The sequence below is a fragment of the Lithobates pipiens genome, unplaced genomic scaffold (assembly GCF_037356315.1).
Source record: "Lithobates pipiens isolate NorthernLeopardFrog02 unplaced genomic scaffold, aLitPip1_a1.2 Scaffold_19, whole genome shotgun sequence".
Classification (NCBI taxonomy): domain Eukaryota; kingdom Metazoa; phylum Chordata; class Amphibia; order Anura; family Ranidae; genus Lithobates; species Lithobates pipiens.
In genome coordinates this window covers 598173629-598193613 of record NW_027507764.1, presented here as the reverse complement: position 1 = coordinate 598193613, position 19985 = coordinate 598173629, and the positions used below count along the sequence as shown (strand labels likewise).

Genomic DNA, 19985 nt, shown 5'->3' with positions numbered 1-19985 from the left:
CCCCCCTCCGGCGCCACAATTGCCACCTTTCAGGGGGGAGGGGGGTGCAGGTACCTGTACAATACAGGTATCTGCACCCACTTCCGGGATAGCTCTCTGCGGAAAGGGGCGGAGATCTACGCCCCTTTCCGAAAGTCCCCCGCTGCCTGCTGGGAAACACACGGATCCCAGAGACAGCGGGGACCATCCTTATTGCACAGCGCGACTCGCGCATGCGCAGTAGGGAACTGGGAAATGAAGCCGAAAGGCTCCACTTCCTGATTCCCATACCCAAGATGGCGGCGGCAGCACCCGAGAGACGATCGAGAGATTGGCTTCGGGTGCCGACATCGCGGGCGCGCTGGACAGGTAAGTGTCATTATTTTAAAAGTCAGCAGCTGCAGTATTTGTAGATGCTGACTTTAAAAAAAAAAAAAACGGCGGAACTCCCGCTTTAAATTCAAAATATTAACAACTATGTACAAAGCAAATCCACATCCCGGCCCCCAGCTACATCACTGACCTCGTCTCTAAATACCAACCTACCCGTTCTCTTCATTCCTCTCATCACCTCCTCCCATGCTCCCCTCCAGGACTTTTCCAAAGCCTCTCCCATCCTATGGAATGCCCTACCCCAATATCTTGTACTTTATTAGCTTTTAGACGACCCTTGAAGGCCCTTCTCTTCAGAGAAGCCTACCCTGCCCAACTCTAATGACTGTATTTTCCTTTTCTCCATCAGCTCATCCCCCACAGTTAAAACCTTTTGTTTCAACTTGACCTTCCCTTCTAGATTGTAAGCTCTAACGAGCCGGGCCCCCTAATCCCCCCTGTATCGATTTGTATTGTAACTGTACTGTCTGTCCTCATGTTGTAAAGTGCTGCACAAACTGTTGGCGCTATATCAATCCTGTATAATAATAATAATAATATAGGGAGTGACCTATTGCTGCCAGTGGGGGTACAGAGGGTATAGGACAGGACCTATTGCTGCCAATGGGGGTACAGAGGGTATAGGAAGGGGGCCTATTGCTGCCAATGGGGGTACAGAGGGTATAGGGAGGGGGCCTATTGCTGCCAATGGGGGTACAGAGGGTAAAGGATGGGACCTATTACTGCCAATGGGGGTACATAGGGTGGGGGCCTATTGCTGCCAATGGGGGTACATAGGGTGGGGGCCTATTGCTGCCAATGGAGGTAAAGATGGTATAGGGAGGGACCTATTGCTGCCAATGGAGGTAAAGATGGTATAGGGAGGGACCTATTACTGCCAATGGAGGTAAAGAGGGTATAGGGATGAAAGAGGCCAGACAACACGCTAGGTATCACCGTCCATTGCACATTTCTGAAAATCAAGCAGCAAGCTAGAGGCTTGTTGCAAGAACCCCAAGTTTCCCAGTCTGTACACAGGTAACCAGAAATTCCCTCCAATATACCCCAATTGCAGCTAGATGTCAAGGACCCCATCTATGTCTCATGCTCCTCCAATGTTTTGGGATATGAATGTGGGCTGGACTCTAACCTTTGACCAATCACCTCCGGGGGGAGCACTTTCTCCTCAGCCCTGAGGATGGTTCTTGCCTCTCGAAGTGGTCAATGGTTATATGGACCCACCAGTTCTGATGATAGAGTCAGGGACTGAGCGCATGGGTGACACAAGCAGGCTCCAAATAAAAGTTTTGTTGGTTCCTCGGAGCTGCTGTGCAACAAACACCTACATCTGTATAAGTGCACCAGACCAACATTTCACACTTAAATCTATTTCCTCTAATCAGTAAAGTTGGCCACACGTCTCCATTTTTCAGGCTGAATAAAATAAATGGAACAGATTTCTCCATCCACACACATATCGATCAATGTTCTCCAAACTCTGGCCCGGGGGCCGGATGCAGCCTTTATCTAGTCTAATTACTGACTCCTGCATTGGGACATAATTCCTCTCGAAAACACCAACAACGGACCACTATTGCTCCCACTGACACCAATACGTTTTCTACTCCCTCTTGCCCAAGTCCGGCCCCCATAAATTTGAAACGACAGCAATCTGGCCCCTTGTTTAGAAAGTCTGCAGACCCCTGCTCTAGATGGATGGAGGAGTCCACCTCGCTGCAATATTGTATTCTGACAGTGGGGACTCTCTGCCATAAGAATACATTGATCATCTCTGCAGCCAATTGGCTAAAGTCGGTCGAGAGAAATCGGTCCTTAGATTGACTGGCCATAGATGGATTGAGATTCGGCCCGTCAATGCTGAATAGAATACATTTTGATCCCTCTATGGCCAGCGTAAGAAAAGGAGCATCACAGTAGACAGTCGGGGGCATTCTGAGATTACGCGGCTCCCTGCCGACTCTACAGATGAGAGGTCCGGGGAAGTGACAGTTGTCCGCCATTATCTGCACATCAATCTGTCCGAAACCCATATGATGCTAAAAAGCTCAAGTAGCATTAGAAGACCTGGAAGGGAGCGCAGAGAGGACCCCTTTTGACCAGAGGTCTCCAAACTTCCTAAACAAAATGCCAGTTTGTTGTCCTTCGTTCATTAGGGGGGCCAGACTGTGGTCCCCCAGGAATAGAAAATCAGTAGTAGGGAGTAAACAACGCTTCTGACTTGGTGGTCAGTGGGAGTAAAAAACACCCCAACATAGCACTTTGGTTAGTAGGACCAGCGATAGTGCCCCGTCATTGGTATTGGAGGAATAGTGTCCCATCGTTGGTGCTATTGAGAGGAATAGTCCCCCGAGGGCCAGATAAAGACAAGCCAAGGGCAGCAGTTTGGGAGACCACTACTCTAGACTATAATGATAACTTGTCTAATCCACCTGGAGACAGAGGGACGGGAAGCAGGGTGTCTTCTATGGGGACCTCCAAGAATGACAAAGAGGGAATCCAAGCATCAAAAATTTATTATAGCCGAGACGTGGGCTGCAACCGTGGAAAGAACATTTCCTGGAACGTCGTGGAGCAAGACATAGAAAGGGAAGAACATCCTGGTTGAGGTGGATAATGGAAACCACCATGGGGAAAATACAGTGCCTTGCGAAAGTATTCGGCCCCCTTGAACTTTTCAACCTTTTGCCACATTTCAGGCTTCAAACATAAAGATATAAAATGTTAATTTTTTGTGAAGAATCACCAACAAGTGGGACACAATTGTGAAGTGGAATGAAATCTATTGGATTTTTTAAACTTTTTTAAGCAAATAAAAAACTGAAAAGTTGGGCGTGCAAAATTATTCGGCCCCTTTACTTTCAGTGCAGCAAACTCAGTCCAGAAGTTCAGCGAGGATCTCTGAATGATCCAATGTTGTCCTAAATGACTGATGGTGATAAATAGAATCCACCTGTGTGTAATCAAGTCTCTGTATAAATGCACCTGCTCTGTGATAGTCTCAGGGTTCTGTTGAAAGCGCAGAGAGCATCATGAAGACCAAGGAACACACCAGGCAGGTCCGTAATACTGTTGTGGAGAAGTTTAAAGCCGGATTTGGATACAAAAAGATTTCCCAAGCTTTAAACATCCCAAGGAGCACTGTGCAAGCGATCATTTTGAAATGGAAGGAGTATCAGACCACTGCAAATCTACCAAGACCTGGCCGTCCCTCTAAACTTTCAGCTTAGACAAGGAGAAGACTGATCAGAGATGCAGCCAAGAGGCCCATGATCACTCTGGATGAACTGCAGAGGACTACAGCTGAGGTGGGAGAGTCTGTCCATAGGACAACAATCAGTTGTACACTGCACAAATCTGCCCTTTATGGAAGAGTGGCAAGAAGAAAGCCATTTCTCAAAGATATCCATAAAAAGTCTTGTCTAAAGTTTGCCACAAGCCACCTGGGAGACACACCAAACATGTGGAAGAAGGTGCTCTGGTCACATGAAACCAAAATCCAACTTTTTGCCCACAATGCAAAACGATATGTTTGGCATAAAAGCAACACAGCTCATCACCCTCAACACACCATCCCCACTGTCACACATGGTGGTGGCAGCATCATGGTTTGGGCCTGCTTTTCTTCAGCAGGGACAGGGAAGATGGTTAAGATTGAGGGGAAGATGGATGCAGCCAAATACAGGACCGTTCTGGATGAAAACCTGTTGGAGTCTGCAAAAGACCTGAAACTGGGACGGAGATTTATCTTCCAACAAGACAATGATCCCAAACATACAGCAAAATCTACAAAGGAATGGTTCACAAATAAACGTATCCAGGTGTTAGAATGGCCAAGTCAAAGTCCAGACCTGAACCCAATCGAGAATCTGTGGAAAGAGCTGAAAACTGCTGTTCACAAACGCTCTCCATCCAACCTCACTGAGCTCCAGCTGTTTTGCAAGGAAGAATGGGCAAGAATTTCAGTCTCTCGATGTGCAAAACTGATAGAGACACCCCAAGCGACTTGCGGCTGTAATCGCAGCAAAAGGCGGCTCTACAAAGTATTAACGCAAGGGGGCCCAATCATTTTGCACGCCCCACTTTTCATTTTTTTATTCGTTCAAAAAGTTTCAAAAATCCAATAGATTTCTTTCCACTTCACAATTGTGTCCCACTTGTTGGTGATTATTCACAAAAAATAAAAATGTTATATCTTTATGTTTGAAGCCTGAAATGTGGCAAAAGGTTGAAAAGTTCAAGGGGGGTGAATACTTTTGCAAGGCACTGTAGGAGGCCTCAATACAACCTTATCCTTGTGTAACACTAAGAAGATCTCTATCCTGGATAAGACCACCAACTCAGAGACTCACAAAAGGTGATAATAATGGGGAAGGAAACCTTGTGAATGAGGTTGGACAGGGGAATATACCTCATAGGCTCAATGGGTGTGTTCTGAAGGATCAAAAACAAAAAAGAGGTTAGTATTCAAGGGAGCCATAAGAGAGCGTACAGGGGGAGCAGAGTGATCGACTCCTTGCAGAGAGGCTTTCACCAACGAGGAAGAGGCAAATGGTCTTTGAAAAGGAAAAAAAGGAAAGTTTTGGTCCGAGATTTCACCCTTGCTGGTACTCAAGGCCAAGTGCTGCTCCAGACCGGATACTTGAAGCCATATTTCAGCATCAGTGCTGAATTCTTGACCTTTAGGAGGCATCAGAAGTTCTGTACCATCCATCGGATGGTCTGAACCGTCTGTCACCTTAGCTAGACAGCATCAAGATGCTCCCCAATGGGGGATACACTGAAAGTGGACCAGAGCTAGGACAGGAGCTAGACAAAGTTAAAGACTTGAGGTGCCATGGTAAGGGCAACAGATTTGTAATGTTTTGTGCCTACAGCAAAGCGCTGATGTGGTGAGAAAATGAGGATGTGCAAGTAGGTATCCTTAGCGTCCATAGAGGCCGGAAAGTTTCCTAGTAGAAGGTACCCAATGATGGACCTGGCAGACTTCACATGGAATTTCTACATTTCAAGAATATTTAGATGTAAAATGGAGCGATCCCAATGAACAGGCTGGATTGGAATCTCCGGACTCTTTCATCCTCAGGATGTGCAGGCGCAGGAGGTGTTGGTTTATTAGGCCTGCATCTGCAGATATCACCCAAATCTTCCCCTCCGCTCCTCCCAGGACCTCCTGCTCTCTACCTCCCTTATTACCTCCTCCCATCCTCGCCTTCAGGACTTCTGCAGAGCCTCTCCCATCCTCTGGAACTCCCTGCCCCAGTCTATCCGATCAGCCCCTACCCTCTCCACCTTTAGGAGATCCCTGAAAACTCACTTATTCAGGGAAGCCGATCCCACCCCCCACCTAACAACCGTCCCCAAGCCCCCTCATCAAATCATTCCCTGCATCTGTTACCTTTTGTACCACCACCCCCTCCCTTTAGAATGTAAGCTCTACGGGCCCTCCTGTATTAAACTGTACTGTAATTGTGTTGCCCCCCCCCCCTTACATTGTAAAGCACTGGGTAAACTGTTGGTGCTAAATCCTGTATAATAATAAGGTGATGGTTGGCCTGATAGACTGTGTTCCAGGTTTAAGCCATGGTCGATCAGTGGGTAATATTGTCCCTGGGTGAGGTAATGGCTGACCTGATGTGGGGTAGAGGGATGGGGGATGTGAAGGGCTCGGCTATGGGGGGACGTGAAGGGCTCGGCTATGTGGGGACGCAAAGGGCTCAGCTATGGGGGATGTGAAGGGCTCGGCTATGGGGGGGGACGCGAAGGGCTCGGCTATGGGGGGGACGCGAAGGGCTCGGCTATGGGGGGGACGCGAAGGGCTCGGCTATGGGGGGGACGCGAAGGGCTCGGCTATGGGGGTGACGTGAAGGGCTCAGCTATGGAAGGACGCGAAGGGCTCGGCTATGGGGGGACGTGAAGGGCTCGGCTATGGGGGGACGTGAAGGGCTCGGCTATGTGGGGACGCGAAGGGCTCGGCTATGTGGGGACGCGAAGGGCTCGGCTATGGGGGTGACGTGAAGGGCTCAGCTATGGAAGGACGCGAAGGGCTCGGCTATGGGGGGACGTGAAAGGCTCGGCTATGGGGGGGACGTGAAAGGCTCGGCTATGGGGGGGACGCGAAGGGCTCGGCTATGGGGGGAGGCGAAGGGCTCGGCTATGGAAGGACGCGAAGGGCTCGGCTATGGGGGGGACGCAAAGGGCTCGGCTATGGGGGGGACGCAAAGGGCTCGGCTATGGGGGGGACGCAAAGGGCTCGGCTATGGGGGGGACGCAAAGGGCTCGGCTATGGGGGGACGCGAAGGGTTTGGCTAGGGGGGGGATGCGAAGGGCTCGGCTATGGGGGGAAGCGGGGGACGCGAAGGGCTCGGCTATGGGGGGGACGCGAAGGGCTCGGCTATGGGGGACGCGAAGGGCTCGGCTATGGGGGACGCGAAGGGCTCGGCTATGGGGGGGACGCGAAGGGCTCGGCTATGGGGGGACGCGAAGGGCTCGGCTATGGGGGGACGCGAAGGGCTCGGCTATGGGGGGACGCGAAGGGCTCGTCGATGGGGGGGAAGCGAAGGGCTCGGCTATGGGGGGAAGCAAAGGGCTCGGCTATGGGGGGACACGAAGGGCTCGGCTATGGGGGACGCGAAGGGCTCGGCTATGGGGGGGACACGAAGGGCTCGGCTATGGGGGGGGACACGAAGGGCTCAGCTATGGGGGGACGGAGGAGCTCAGCTTTATGTACCAAGGGCAGCACCAGACAACGGATCTGGTGACCGAAGCAAACATTACAGGTCATCCCCACTTTGTTCCCAAGAAGTACATCAGGGGTAACCCAACCAGAAACTGCTAGTAAGCTTCATAGGCCATAAATAGTCTAACCATAATTGAAGTGTCAGTCAACAGAAGTAAGATATATCTGGTGAAAAAACTAAATAAAAAGGAAGTCATTTTCCAAGAGAAGGCACCCATCACCCAAGGACAGGAGCAAAAGAAAACTGGAGCTTCGCAGAGTGGGTGGGGTTCTACTTGGGGGTGGAGCCAGGGGAGTCTTTTGTCACCTGAAGGTCAAGGCATATAAAAATCGATCCCCATGTCATGAACTGTACCAAAAAATAGTTTAGTCCTTTTCCAGAAGAGCTCAAGAAAAGATGTTTTTTTTTTCTAAAAAAAAAAAAAAAAAAAAATGAAGGCTTGCTGGGAGAAGGAACGGTTTTCCTGGGCTGGCATATTGTTTTTTTTCGCCTGTGGTTGCGGTTCTGACCCCAGGGCAAATAATATCCCGGACAAGAAAGAAAGCCTAAATAGTGTTTCAAAGGGACCCTTTGAAAAAGTCACGTGTTATGTGACGCAACGCGTCGGGGGGGAGCCAAGTGTGTATCGTCACTTTCCGGGCACGGCCGAGACCGGAAGTATTGGTTGATGTACCCGCGATTTTCGTAATTTTTATGTAAGTGTGGATATTTTTAATAAAATTGTTTTTTAATTAAATACTACACATTGGAGCCCCCCCCCCCCACTTCTTTCCTCTCCTGTATGGGCTACCTCATGAGATGATGTTTACTATTCTGGCGGTTTGAAGCATATGGACTGAAGGAGATGTGAGACTGCAGCTGATTGTATACAGAGCGTCTTATGGTCCCTTGTGACCTATCCTAGAGGTGATCATCGGTGGAGTGACACTTGATTTGATTTTCCTTTTGCACCGCATGGATATTTGAACTTTGGGACTTAATTGCACATTATTTCATTACTCGTTAGATGGATTTTTGCACTACTAGCTATTATCAAGGTCATCCTAGGGTTATCTTATCTTTGCACATTAATTCTGTGGACATTTATTGTATTTATATTAACCACTAGAGATCCGCGCTATAGCCGAATGACGGTTACAGCGCGGACCTGCTTTGCCGGGACGACGTCTATTGACAGGGCGCGCTCTGTGGTCAGCGAGTCTATGAGACTCGCCTGATCACGGATCGGAGCAAGGGATCGATCCCGACCCCTTATCACATGATCAGCTGTCAGCCAATGAAAGCTGATCATGTGACACAACAGAGCCGGAAATCGGCTAAAAAAAAAAAAAAAAAAAAGCTGATCACCAGCGGCCGCGAGAGGGAGTTCAGTCCCAATCACGGCCAGCTCATCAGTGCCCACCTGCCAGTGCCACTCAGATATTAAAAAAAGTGCCACCCATCAGTGCCCACAATCTGCCTCAACAACAGTGCTGCACCTCAGTGCCACATATCCGTGCCCATCAGTTCCGCCCAGCAGTGCCACCTATCAGAACAACCCATCAGTGCCACCTATCAGTGCCCATCAGTCCCATCTATCAGTGGTACCTATCAGTGCCCCTTAGTGCCACCCATCAGTGCCATCTTATCTGTGCCCATCAGTACTGCCTTATCTGTGCCTATCGGTGCCACCTTATCTGTGCCTATTAGTGCCGCCTTAACTGTGCCTATCAGTGCCCACCAGTGTCGCCTCTTCAGTGCCATCTTATCTTTGCCCATCAGTGCTGCCTTATCTGTGCCCATAGGTGCCACCTTATCTGTGCCTATTAGTGCCGCCTTAACTGTGCCTATCAGTGCCCACCAGTGCCGCCTCATCAGTGCCATGTTATCTTTGCCCATCAGTGCTGCTTTATCTGTGCCCATCAGTACTGCCTTATCTGTGCCTATCGGTGCCACCTTATCTGTGCCTATTAGTGCCGCCTTAACTGTGCAGCCTATCAGTGCCCACCAGTGCCGCCTCATCAGCGCATTTCAATAAAGGAGAAAAATGACCTGTTTGCAAAATTTTATAACAAACTATTAAACATGATTTTTTATTTTATTTTGCATCTTTTTTTGTTTGTTTAGCAAAAAATAAAACTCCGAGCTGTAACTAAATACCACCAAAAGAAATCTCTATTTGTGGGAAAAAAATGATAAAAATGTCATTTGGGTACAGTGTTGTATGACCGCGTAATTGTCACTCAAAGTGCATCAGCGCTGAAAGCCGAAAATTGGTCTGGGCAGGAGGGGGGTTTAAGTGCCCAGTAAGCAAGTGGTTAATTTGTTGCACATGAATTTTTTATTTATTAATAGCTGATTTTTGACTGCTATATACATTTTTTTTGGTATATTTAGTACTGAGTTCTATTCCTTTAGGTGCCACATTACCCCTCCCCTCCCCCCCCCCCTTTCTTACTATATAGTGTTTGACGTTCCTGGAAGGGGTTGTAGCACACGACGTATAATCCCAGCCGGAGATCCCCGGAATGAGGAGAACCAGACACTTCATTAAAGGATTTTATTCATCTCAGCAGATCCTCTTCCTGGTAAAATGTAAACAGGTCAACAAAATATAATCTGTGAGAAAAGACTGATCTGTAATGTACAGTGCTAATGCTTCCCGGATAACATCAGTATTGCCCGATGACATCATTTTCATGGGTGATGACATCACAGTTGGGTCTCGTGTCCGGACCGTCCTGGCAGGACTTCCCCGGCGTCCATGTATTGTCATCGGGGGAGGGGGGGGTGGATCCTCAGCTGGCCTCTTCATCGGACACCTGCTCACTGGGGATGAGGCGAAGGTTGGCAGCTCTTACGCTGGTTAAGCTGGCACAGATGGCCATCAGTTCAGATACCCCCTGGAGGGTGACCCCGGTACCGTCTAGGTTAATCTGCATAATGGAAGAGAGTCTCAGGAAACGGAGACCTAGGAGTGGGAAAGACAGAAAAACCCATGAGACAAGACTGAGGACGGCAGATGTTCCAGGAACAGTGTATGGCCAAAAGGCGCGGACTCCTGACCATCACATATTATTGGGCCAGCTGTATGTGGACTCCCTTCAAATGACTGAGGCCAGGCTTTCATTGATTCCAGGGAAGGTTACACAAAGCTCCAAGACATGGATGACCGGTTTGGTGTGGAGGAACGCGGGTGTCCTGCACAGAGTCCTGACCTCATCCCTACTAAACACCGTTGGGAGGAACTGTAATGAGAATGGTGAGCCATGCCTTCTCATCCAACATCAGTCCTGCTCTTAGAGGATCATGATTAAAGAACTCCACCAATAACTGTAATAGGGACATCCCACTCCAACCTGATACACCATATTGCCCTACGTACCCAAATGATGGCATTCAGGTGTCGCCAGTCCTGTTAATACTCCACCATACAAAGACATTGGTAACAGTTTGGTGAAGACCCGTTTCTGTCATACCATGACTGTGCCCCTCCCCCCCCCCCCCACGTTTACAACGCCAGCTCCCTTATAGGAGAAGTCCAGCTTAAGGTCGTCTGGCTGGGCTTCTTCTATTGGTCACAGGAGTGCAATTCGTTTTGCACTCATGTGATCGTTTTTTAGCAGAGAGCGGTCTATAGTCCACTCTCTGCTGACATCGCGGATATCAGTCCAGGCACCGCGTCATCCCGAAAATGGAAGTCTGAATCTGCCAGGCGCCTGGACTGATGCCCATCTCAGCGAGCCGCTGAAAGCCTGAGACGGCAGGTCCTGCCCCTCCACAGCCCATCGCCAGGTCCTGCCCCTCCACAGCCCATCGCCAGGTCCTGCCCCTCCACAGCCCATCGCCAGGTCCTGCCCCTCCACAGCCCATCGCCAGGTCCTGCCCCTCCACAGCCCATCGCTCCAATGAGCGAGGAGGAGCAGAGTTGTAAGCGGCTGATTGACAGTCATCGGCTCTTTGCCTGGGGATCTGAGAGAACCGAGCCATCGGCGATGTTTGATCGCTCGGTTCTCAGTGTAGAGGCGCCGGGGTACAGATGCAGCATCCACCTACGTAAGTATAATGGGAGGAAAATACCCCCCAAACCCATACTTATTGTAAGACACGGTGTGACTGGTTTGGTGTGGAGGAACTCAAGCGTCCTGCACAGAGCCCTGACCTCATCACTACTGAGCACCTTTGGGATGACTTTAAATGTTGACTGCAGGCCAGGACTTTATTTTTTTTTTGTGCCCAACGTGAGGTCCAACATGCGAGTCAGGTCTTCTCATCCAACATCAGTATCTGACCTCACAATTGGGCACAAATTCTCACAGACACCCTCCAACATCTTGTGGAGAGTCTTAGCAGTAGAGTGGAGGATGTTCTAGTCACAAAGGTGATACGATAATAATGGCTACAGGGAAAGGAGGGCAACTCAATAAAGACAAGGTGCGACCAGCTTGGAGTGGAGGAACTTGAGTGTCCTGCACAGAGCCCTGACCTCAACCCTACTGAACACCTCTGGGATGAACTGCAATTGGAATGGGGAGCAAAGTCTTTTTTTTTTTTTTTTTTTTGGTGCCCAGCTTGAGGCCCGATGTGTGATCCGGGTCTTCTCATCAGACATCAGGACCCGACCTCACAAATTCCCACAGACACCCTCCAAAATCTTGTAGGAAGCCTTCCCAGAGGAGAAGAGCCCACTCCATAAAGACACGGTGTGACCGGTTTGGTGTGGAGGAACTCAAGTGTCCTGCACAGAGCCCTGACCTCAGCCCTACTTTTGGAAGATCTTTGATAGAAGGACTTCTTACTCAACATCAGAACCTGCCCTTAACACCTTTGGGATGAGGTCTTCCCATCTCACAAGGTGGAGGAACTTGAGTGTTCTGCACAGAGCCCTGACCTCAACCCTACTGAACACCTTTGGGATGAATTGGAATCCCGATGGAGAGCTAGGTCTTTTTTTTTTTTTGGTGCCCAACATGAGGCCTGATGTGTTATCCAGGTCTTCCCGCCCAACATCAGGAGCTTCAACATCAGGAGCTTCAACATCAGGAGCTTCAACATCAGGAGCTCACCTCACAAATTCCCACGAACTCCAACATCTTGTAGGGAGCCTTCCTACCTAATCTCACAAACGGGCACCCTCCAAAATCTTGTGGAAAGTCTTCTGAGAAGAGTGGGGGGGGGGGACCCTAGAATAATGTTTATGGTTCTGGAACGAGATGTCCAACAAGCTGATCTAGGGTGTGATGGCGGGGGTGGGGGATGGGTCCACACATTTGACCATACACTGTACAATGGGACGTTATCAGCTCTTTTTTTTTTTTATTAAGAAGTTGCTGGAAATGTTCAATAATTGGTATTATCACCGACTCGTCCTCTACTGGGGATGCCTTGTACAGAGCCGCAGTATATGAAGGTGCTTCTTCATGGTCCTCCTTTATAAACGTCACATAACCAGACTCCAACCTTAGTAATTCCAACAGAGGTGAGGAGGAACCAGGAGATCCACGCTGAGATAAATGACCCCTGGTGTGCCCTGGGACCCCAGTCTGATCTCTGTGTCCTATGACCCCCAGTCTGACCCCTAATGTGTCCCGGGGCCCCAGTCTGACCCCTAATGTGTCCCGGGGCCCCAGATTGATCCCTAATGTGTCCCAGTCTGACCCCTAATGTGTCCCAGTCTGACCCCTAATGTGTCCCAGTCTGACCCCTAATGTGTCCCGGGGCCCCAGTCTGACCCCTGTGTCCTGTGACCCCTGGTCTAACCCCTAATGTGTCCTGTGACCCCAGTCTGATCTCTGTGTCCTATGACCCCCAGTCTGACCCCTAATGTGTCAGGATCCCAGTCGAACCCCATCTCCACTTACCTTTGTTGGTGACCCTCGTGCGGCTCAAGTTGACTTTCAGCAGATTTTTGCAGTTCTGGATTCCGAGTTTCAGGACATTGTCACCAACCAGAGTATCGGAGAGGCCGAGGACCTGCAGAGGAGGAAACGTTATCAATGGGGGACGCTCCGCCTCTCCCCGTCATCCTCCTATAATGGCCTCATTCCTCCAAAATGTAGAGTAAAGCCCCAAACACACCATCGGATTTTCTGCAGATTTTTTCCTTCAGTTTCAATGTGTGTGCGATCAGGCCGGCCCTCCACTACATGGATTTGGTAAATCTGAAGACAAAAATCAGCAGAAAATCTGATAGTGTGTATGGGGCTTAAGTGAGGCTCACAAAACCGCGCATTCATAGGAAGTAGAAGGCGACACAAAGTGGTCGTCCCCCCCCCCCCCTGGCAGCACTGAGAAGGGGGAGGAGGCATGGAGAGGTCCCACCTCCGGGGAGTACTGAGAAGGGGGAGGCGACATTGGAGAGGTCCCACCCCTGGGGAGCACTGAGAAGGTGGAGGTGACATGGAGAGGTCCCACCCCTGGAGAGTACTGAGAAGGTGGAGGTGACACGGAGAGGTCCCACCCCTGGGGAGTACAGAGAAGGTGGAGGTGACATGGAGAGGTCCCACCCCTGGGGAGTACTGAGAAGGTGGAGGTGACATGGAGGGGTCCCACCTCCGGGGAGCACTGAGAAGGGGGAAGTGACATGGAGAGGTCCCACCCCTGGGGAGCACTGAGAAGGTGGAAGTGACATGGAGAGGTCCCACCCCTGGGGAGTACTGAGAAGGTGGAGGTGACACGGAGAGGTCCCACCCCTGGGGAGTACTGAGAAGGTGGAGGTGACATGGAGGGGTCCCACCCCTGGGGAGTACTGAGAAGGTGGAGGTGACATGGAGGGGTCCCACCCCTGGGGAGCACTGAGAAGGTGGCGGACAACGCTGTGTGGGAATTCAGCACAGCAGAGGCAGCGTTGTCACTTAGTATAGGAAGTTGGAGCTCCCTGGATTTCCGGCAGACACAGAGATCTTCACACGACATAAAGAGAAGTTCAGGTAAATGAGAGAGAAGATTGACGGGTGAGCCAACCTGGAGGTGAAGGAGGAGGGGGATACACCGGGACACCCCTCTGCTCGTCACTTTAGTCCGATCCAGACTCAATTCCTCCAGAAGGTTCAATCCCCGGAGATGGATCAGTCCAGCATCCGACACCGACGTGTTACACAGAGAGAGAACCCGGAGCCTAGAGGGGGACACAAAGAAGTCATACAGAGGGCCCGACACACGCCCAGAGGACCCCGATACACGCCCAGAGGACCCCGACGCACCCCCAGAGGACCCCGACACACACAGGGCCCGACGCACGCCCAGAGGACCCCGACGCACGCCCAGAGGACCCCGACGCACGCCCAGAGGACCCCGACAAACAGGGCCCGACACACATAACCCTCATCACTCACACTTTGCACTTCCAGTTCAGTCATTTTGTGGAGCTTTTACAGATCAATAAAGAATTGCAGGTTATCTGATCTGCAGAGGAATAACATACAATACGAGACTGACTGATGTATGCAAATGGGAAATTCATCTGCTGGTCACAGGGCGGTAAGAAGGTTCCTCATGGGTGTGTCCTGCCTACCTAGAGTGGAAGTCTGGCCCTGGGATAGTAGAGTAGGTGGTGGTCAGTCAGTCAGTCAGAGGAGGCGGCAGTCAGTCGGAGGAGGCGGGGGCGGTCAGTCGGAGGAGGCGGGGGCGATCAGTCGGAGGAGGCGGTCAGTTGGAGACGGTGGTCGTCAGTCGGAGGAGGCGGCGGTCGTCAGTCGGAGGAGGCGGCGGTCGTCAGTCGGAGGAGGCGGCGGTCGTCAGACGGAGGCGGTCAGTTGGAGACGTTGGTCGTCAGTCGGAGGAGGCGGCAGCGATCAGTCGGAGGAGGCGGCCAGTCGGAGGAGGCGGCGGTTGTCAGACGGAGGCGGTCAGTTGGAGACGGCGGTCGTCAGACGGAAGCGGCGGTCAGTTTTTCGAAGGAAGCCGCTAATCCTGAAAGCTGACCTGTGTGGAAGGACCTCGGAGGAGGTGTCGCCCATAGTACTACGGTCACATGACCAGAGGTTCGGGGGGAGGGATTTGTTACGGACAGGTTCTCTTTATGAAAAGAGTTCAGCGCTCTCCCTGTCCTTCCAGCAAAGGATCCGATTGGCTGAGAAGTGTCTCACCTGGTCAGCTGGGAGACGCACTGCACTCCGAGGTCGGTGATTTGCGTGTGATCGGTCAGATCCAGTTCCGTCAGTCCTCGGAGGCGGGACAGACATAGGAGACCCTCATCTGATAGGCTGTGCCGGCCCGGGAGTACCAGACGAGTCAGAGACAGACCTGGAAGAGACGGTCCATTAGACCAGAGGGAGAGAGCGCCACCATCAGAGGGAGGGGAGGAGACACCGCTCACCTGACATCAGTTCCAGCACCCGATTGGAGGAGAGAGACTGCACCCCGGACAGTGTGAGTGTGGAGAGGGCCGGCAGAGAGCGCACCACCTGGAGGGACTCCTCTGACACCCGAGTGCTGTCCAAATGTAGCGTGCCAAGATGGCCGAGACCAGAGAGAGAGGAGACATCCGACACCTGAGAGAGACAGGGAGGGCGGGGATCAGCGTATGGAGACTCCACCCCCTCCCATTCCAGGTGTGGGGGAGGGCTGTCCTCACCTGGGTGTGTTTGAGGCTCAGCAGGCGCAGGCCCGGCATACGATCCACCAGCATGCTGAGCGTGCGATCCGTGACCGCCGTCTGATTGAGACTGAGGTGGGTGAGGGGACAACAAGCGCTCTGCAGGAAGTCGCACATTCCGCCATCGCCTAATTTGGTCTGATCCAGGATGAGATGTGAGAGATTCTTCAATCCTGAGGAAGTCAGACAGGACACAACGATGGCAGAGAGAGAAGTCAGACAGGACACAACGATGGCAGAGAGAGAAGTCAGACAGGACACAACGATGGTAGAGAGAGAAGTCAGACAGGACACAACGATGGTAGAGAGAGAAGTCAGACATGGCAGACACAGACGGTGGACAGGGAGGAAGCAGACTGACGGACAGTCATGTGACTCACCTCGCAGGTGGAGCAGGCAGGATTCGGTGAGGTTGCGGCAGGCGCTGAGATTCAGGTGCTGCAATCTGTGCAGATGCTGAATGACCCCGAGAGACTGATCTGAGGGCAGAGAGCGGCACATCAGACAATGCTTCCATAGATGACATCATCACGTGACATCATCACGTGACATCCCTGGCACTGTGGCCCCAGGGTCCTCAGCACACATGGATGGGACGTGCCTGTGATGAGGTTGGCGGAGCCGAGGTTGAGGGTCCGCAGGCTGGGGAATCCTCGCAGTTGGCGGATCAGGTCGTTGGTGCAGTACTGGTAGCAGTTGAAGGTGATGCTGCGGATGGGGCAGCCGGTGAACAGGTCCAGGGTCCTCGGTCGCAGGACACGCTCCTTCACCATGTGATCAATGATCATCTCCGCCAGATCAGGGGTCAGACCAGACAGGGAGCCCGGGTACTGCATGCTGGGAGCTGCGGAGAGAGACATGAGACATCGGAGGGGGAAATATACGAGACAGCAAAGGTCCCAGTCTACAAATCAGCACCCCGTCCATCCAGAGCGCCAAGATATTTAGCTGATGGAAATAGAGGGGGGCGGAGCGGGGGGGCAGGGAGAGGATAGAGTGGAGGGGTGGGGGAACGAGGATAGAATGGAGGGGGGGGGGGGGCAGGGAAAGGATAGAGTGGAGGGATGGGAGGGGTGGGGGAACGAGGATAAAATGGAGGGGGGGGGGGGGACAGGGAAAGGATGGCCACATACCAGTAATGACGGCCATCGCTCGGTGCAGTGCCAGGCTCCTCAGGGGCGGGATGGAAGACACTCTGGTAATCCTCGGGGGAGGGGTTCTCTCCACGCTCTCCTGACGCATCTCAGCTGCGGCTCTCGCCAAAACATGAGGGGGGCGGGGAGGTGACGGCACCTCTCCTGGAGACGAGTTCTCATTACCCCCTTCTGCAGGTCTGAAACAAGAACATCATTATGTGTCGTATCGTTCAACCCACCCAACACTCCTCTCCTCCTCACAGTGGGCGCCCCCCCCCCCCATCCTCCTCACCCTCACAGTGGGCGCCCCCCCCATCCTCCTCACCCTCACAGTGGGCGCCCCCCCATCCTCCTCTCACCCTCACAGTGGGCGCCCCCCCATCCTCCTCACCCTCACAGTGGGCGCCCCCTTCTCCTCTCATCCTCACAGTGGGCGCCCCCCTCCTCCTCCTCTCACCCTCACAGTGGGCGCCCCCCTCCTTCTCTCACCCTCACAGTGGGCGCCCCCCCTCCTTCTCTCACCCTCACAGTGGGCGCCCCCCCATCCTCCTCTCATCCTCACAGTGGGCGCCCCCCTCCTCCTTCTCTCACCCTCACAGTGGGCGCCCCCCCCTCCTTCTCTCACCCTCACAGTGGGCGCCCCCCCTCCTTCTCTCACCCTCACAGTGGGCGCCCCCCCTCCTTCTCTCACCCTCACAGTGGGCCCCCCCCCTCCTTCTCTCACCCTCACAGTGGGCCCCCCCCCCTCCTTCTCTCACCCTCACAGTGGGCCCCCCCCCCTCCTTCTCTCACCCTCACAGTGGGGGCGTCCCCCCCATCCTCCTCACAGTGGGCGCCCCCCATCCTCCTCACCCTCACAGTGGGCGCCCCCCCATCCTCCTCACCCTCACAGTGGGCGCCCCCCATCCTCCTCACCCTCACAGTGGGCGCCCCCCCATCCTCCTCACAGTGGGTGCCCCCTCCTCCTCACAGTGGGCACCCCCTCCTCCTCCTCTCACCCTCACAGTGGGCACCCCCCTCCTTCTCTCACCCTCACAGTGGGCGCCCCCCTCCTTCTCTCACCCTCACAGTGGGCGCCCCCCTCCTCCTCTCACATTCACAGTGGGCGCCCCCTTCTCCTCCTCACAGTGGATGCCCCCTCCTCCTCTCACCCTCACAGTGGGCGCCGCCCCTTCTCCTCCTCACAGTGGATGCCCCCTCCTCCTCTCCTCCTCACAGTGGGCGCCCCCCCTCCTCCTCTCACCCTCACAGTGGGCGCTCCCTCCTCCTCTCACCTGAGTCGCAGCCCATTGGATGGCCAGTGGTGTGATGGGGAGCGAAGATCTGGTGGTGTGAAGTGGACATGGCGGTTCTCTATGGACAGACAGTGGAAGTCAGCGTACGATCATCTCCCGGGGACAACATATAACAACGATCTACACACTGTGTATATTATTATACAGGTTTTATATCGCGCCAACAGTTTGCGCAGCACTTTACATTATGAGATATATTTGAAGACACAAATATTACCGCCTGAAGCGACCCTCTGCGGCTCCTCTGCGCCATCTTCATCCTGGGGAGCCAATCGGTGTCCACGGCCTGTGCAAGACAGAGAGGTGGGAATACAGAACGATGTGTGACCCCCCCCCCCATAATGCACCACTACCACCTCCCCCAATGTTGCACAAATGTGGGCGGTCCTCCATAGCTGTGGCAGGTGACTATGAGCTCCACCCATTCGGACAGAGCAGCATGTTCCCCATAATTCCCCCCCGCCCCCACCACTCCCCCCCCCCTTCACTTCCTGTCTGTTCTCGGGTCAGAGCTCGGACACAGTGGCCGAGGACACTCCCCACCCCCATGTGACAGTGCTGGCCAATCGCCTCACACGTTCCTCCATAACAGGAAGTACTGCCTGCTTCTCAATGCTCCAATCAGCCTCTGAGAATAAAGTGGTGGGACTATGTGCCACGGGGGGTGCTAACTACTTCCTGCCCACGCTAGAATGTGGCTGATCAATGATAAGGGCCAATCACAGCGGCCCTTTACCATGTGGTCAGCTGTTAGCCAATGACAGCCAATCACAGGATGTAAACACAAGCTGGTTATTGGCTTTTCTCTCCTCACACAGTCCATGACCGGCTTCTGTTAATCGGCCCAAACAGTGCCCACCAGTGCCACTAACCAGTGTCTTCTCACCTCTCAGTGCCCACCAGTGCCGCTAACCAGTGTCACCTCTCAGTGCCCACCAGCGCCGCTAATCAGTGTCTTCTCACCAGTGTTACCTCTCAGTGCCCACCAGTGCCACTAACCAGTGTCTTCTCACCTCTCAGTGCCCACCAGTGCCACTAACCAGTGTCTTCTCACCTCTCAGTGCCCACCAGTGCCGCTAACCAGTGTCACCTCTCAGTGCCCACCAGTGCCACTAACCAGTGTCTTCTCACCTCTCAGTGCCCACCAGCGCCACTAACCAGTGTCACCTCCCAGTGCCCACCAGTGTCACCTCTCAGTGCCCACCAGCGCCGCTAATCAGTGTCTTCTCACCAGCGTTACCTCTCAGTGCCCACCAGTGCCACTAACCAGTGTCTTCTCACCTCTCAGTGCCCACCAGTGCTGCCCATCACAGCGCTTTAGTGCCACCAACAGTGCCATCTATCAGTGCCTACAAATGCAGCCTTATCAGTGCCCATCAGTGCTACCTAGGAAAGCCAATCAATTCCACCTATCAGTACAGCCTCATCAGTGCCGCCTAGCAAGCCCCGCCCCCCCCCCCCCCCCCCATCAGTGCCGCCTAGCAGAGCTCCTCCCCATCAGTGCCACCAATTAATGCCCATCAGAAGTGGATGGTGCTGGTGGGGCGGGGGGTAAAGTGCCTGGAATGCAAGTGGTTAAATGAGAGCACGGGGTGTGAATATCTGGCCAGGAAGGCTTGCTCTATAGAAGGATAGAGATTTCATTCATGCCGTCACTCACCCCAGCTGTGCATTGTCGGCTCCTCCCTCATCTGGACGTTATGGGACACGGATTGGGCAGGCGAAGGACAGGATGGGTGCCAGGTCCTCTCTGGCCTCATCAGATCATCCAGGCTGTAGTCCATATCCACAGGTTCCTGAGGGGGTGTGAATGGCGGCTCCGGGGGTGCGGTCCTGGGCTCCCACCTGGGGCGGACACACAGGGTGGCAT

General features: G+C 53.0%; 1 protein-coding gene across 1 annotated transcript; it reads right to left on the bottom strand.

Annotated features, from left to right (window-relative positions):
• Positions 1 to 9634: 9634 nt before the first annotated feature.
• LOC143997857 (uncharacterized) lies at positions 9635 to 19911 on the bottom strand. The gene is made up of 12 exons (XM_077493692.1): positions 19776 to 19911; positions 18333 to 18401; positions 18095 to 18173; positions 16818 to 17017; positions 16286 to 16528; positions 16065 to 16163; positions 15664 to 15857; positions 15406 to 15580; positions 15176 to 15332; positions 14052 to 14205; positions 12950 to 13061; positions 9635 to 10059 (listed from the first exon to the last, which is right to left on the bottom strand). The coding sequence occupies exons 1-12, from the start codon at positions 19897 to 19899 to the stop codon at positions 9887 to 9889; spliced, it is 1779 nt and encodes a 592-aa protein (XP_077349818.1). The 5' UTR covers positions 19900 to 19911; the 3' UTR covers positions 9635 to 9886.
• Positions 19912 to 19985: the final 74 nt, after the last annotated feature.

Coding starts and splice junctions, on each gene's coding strand:
- LOC143997857 (XM_077493692.1), bottom strand. CDS start 19,899: ATGGACTACAGCCTGGATGATCTGATGAGGCCAGAGAGGACCTGGCAC. Junction 18,174..18,332: donor GCAGAGGGTCGCTTCAGGCG/GTAATATTTGTG, acceptor GTCTGTCCATAG/AGAACCGCCATGTCCACTTC. Junction 17,018..18,094: donor TCCAATGGGCTGCGACTCAG/GTGAGAGGAGGA, acceptor TTCTTGTTTCAG/ACCTGCAGAAGGGGGTAATG.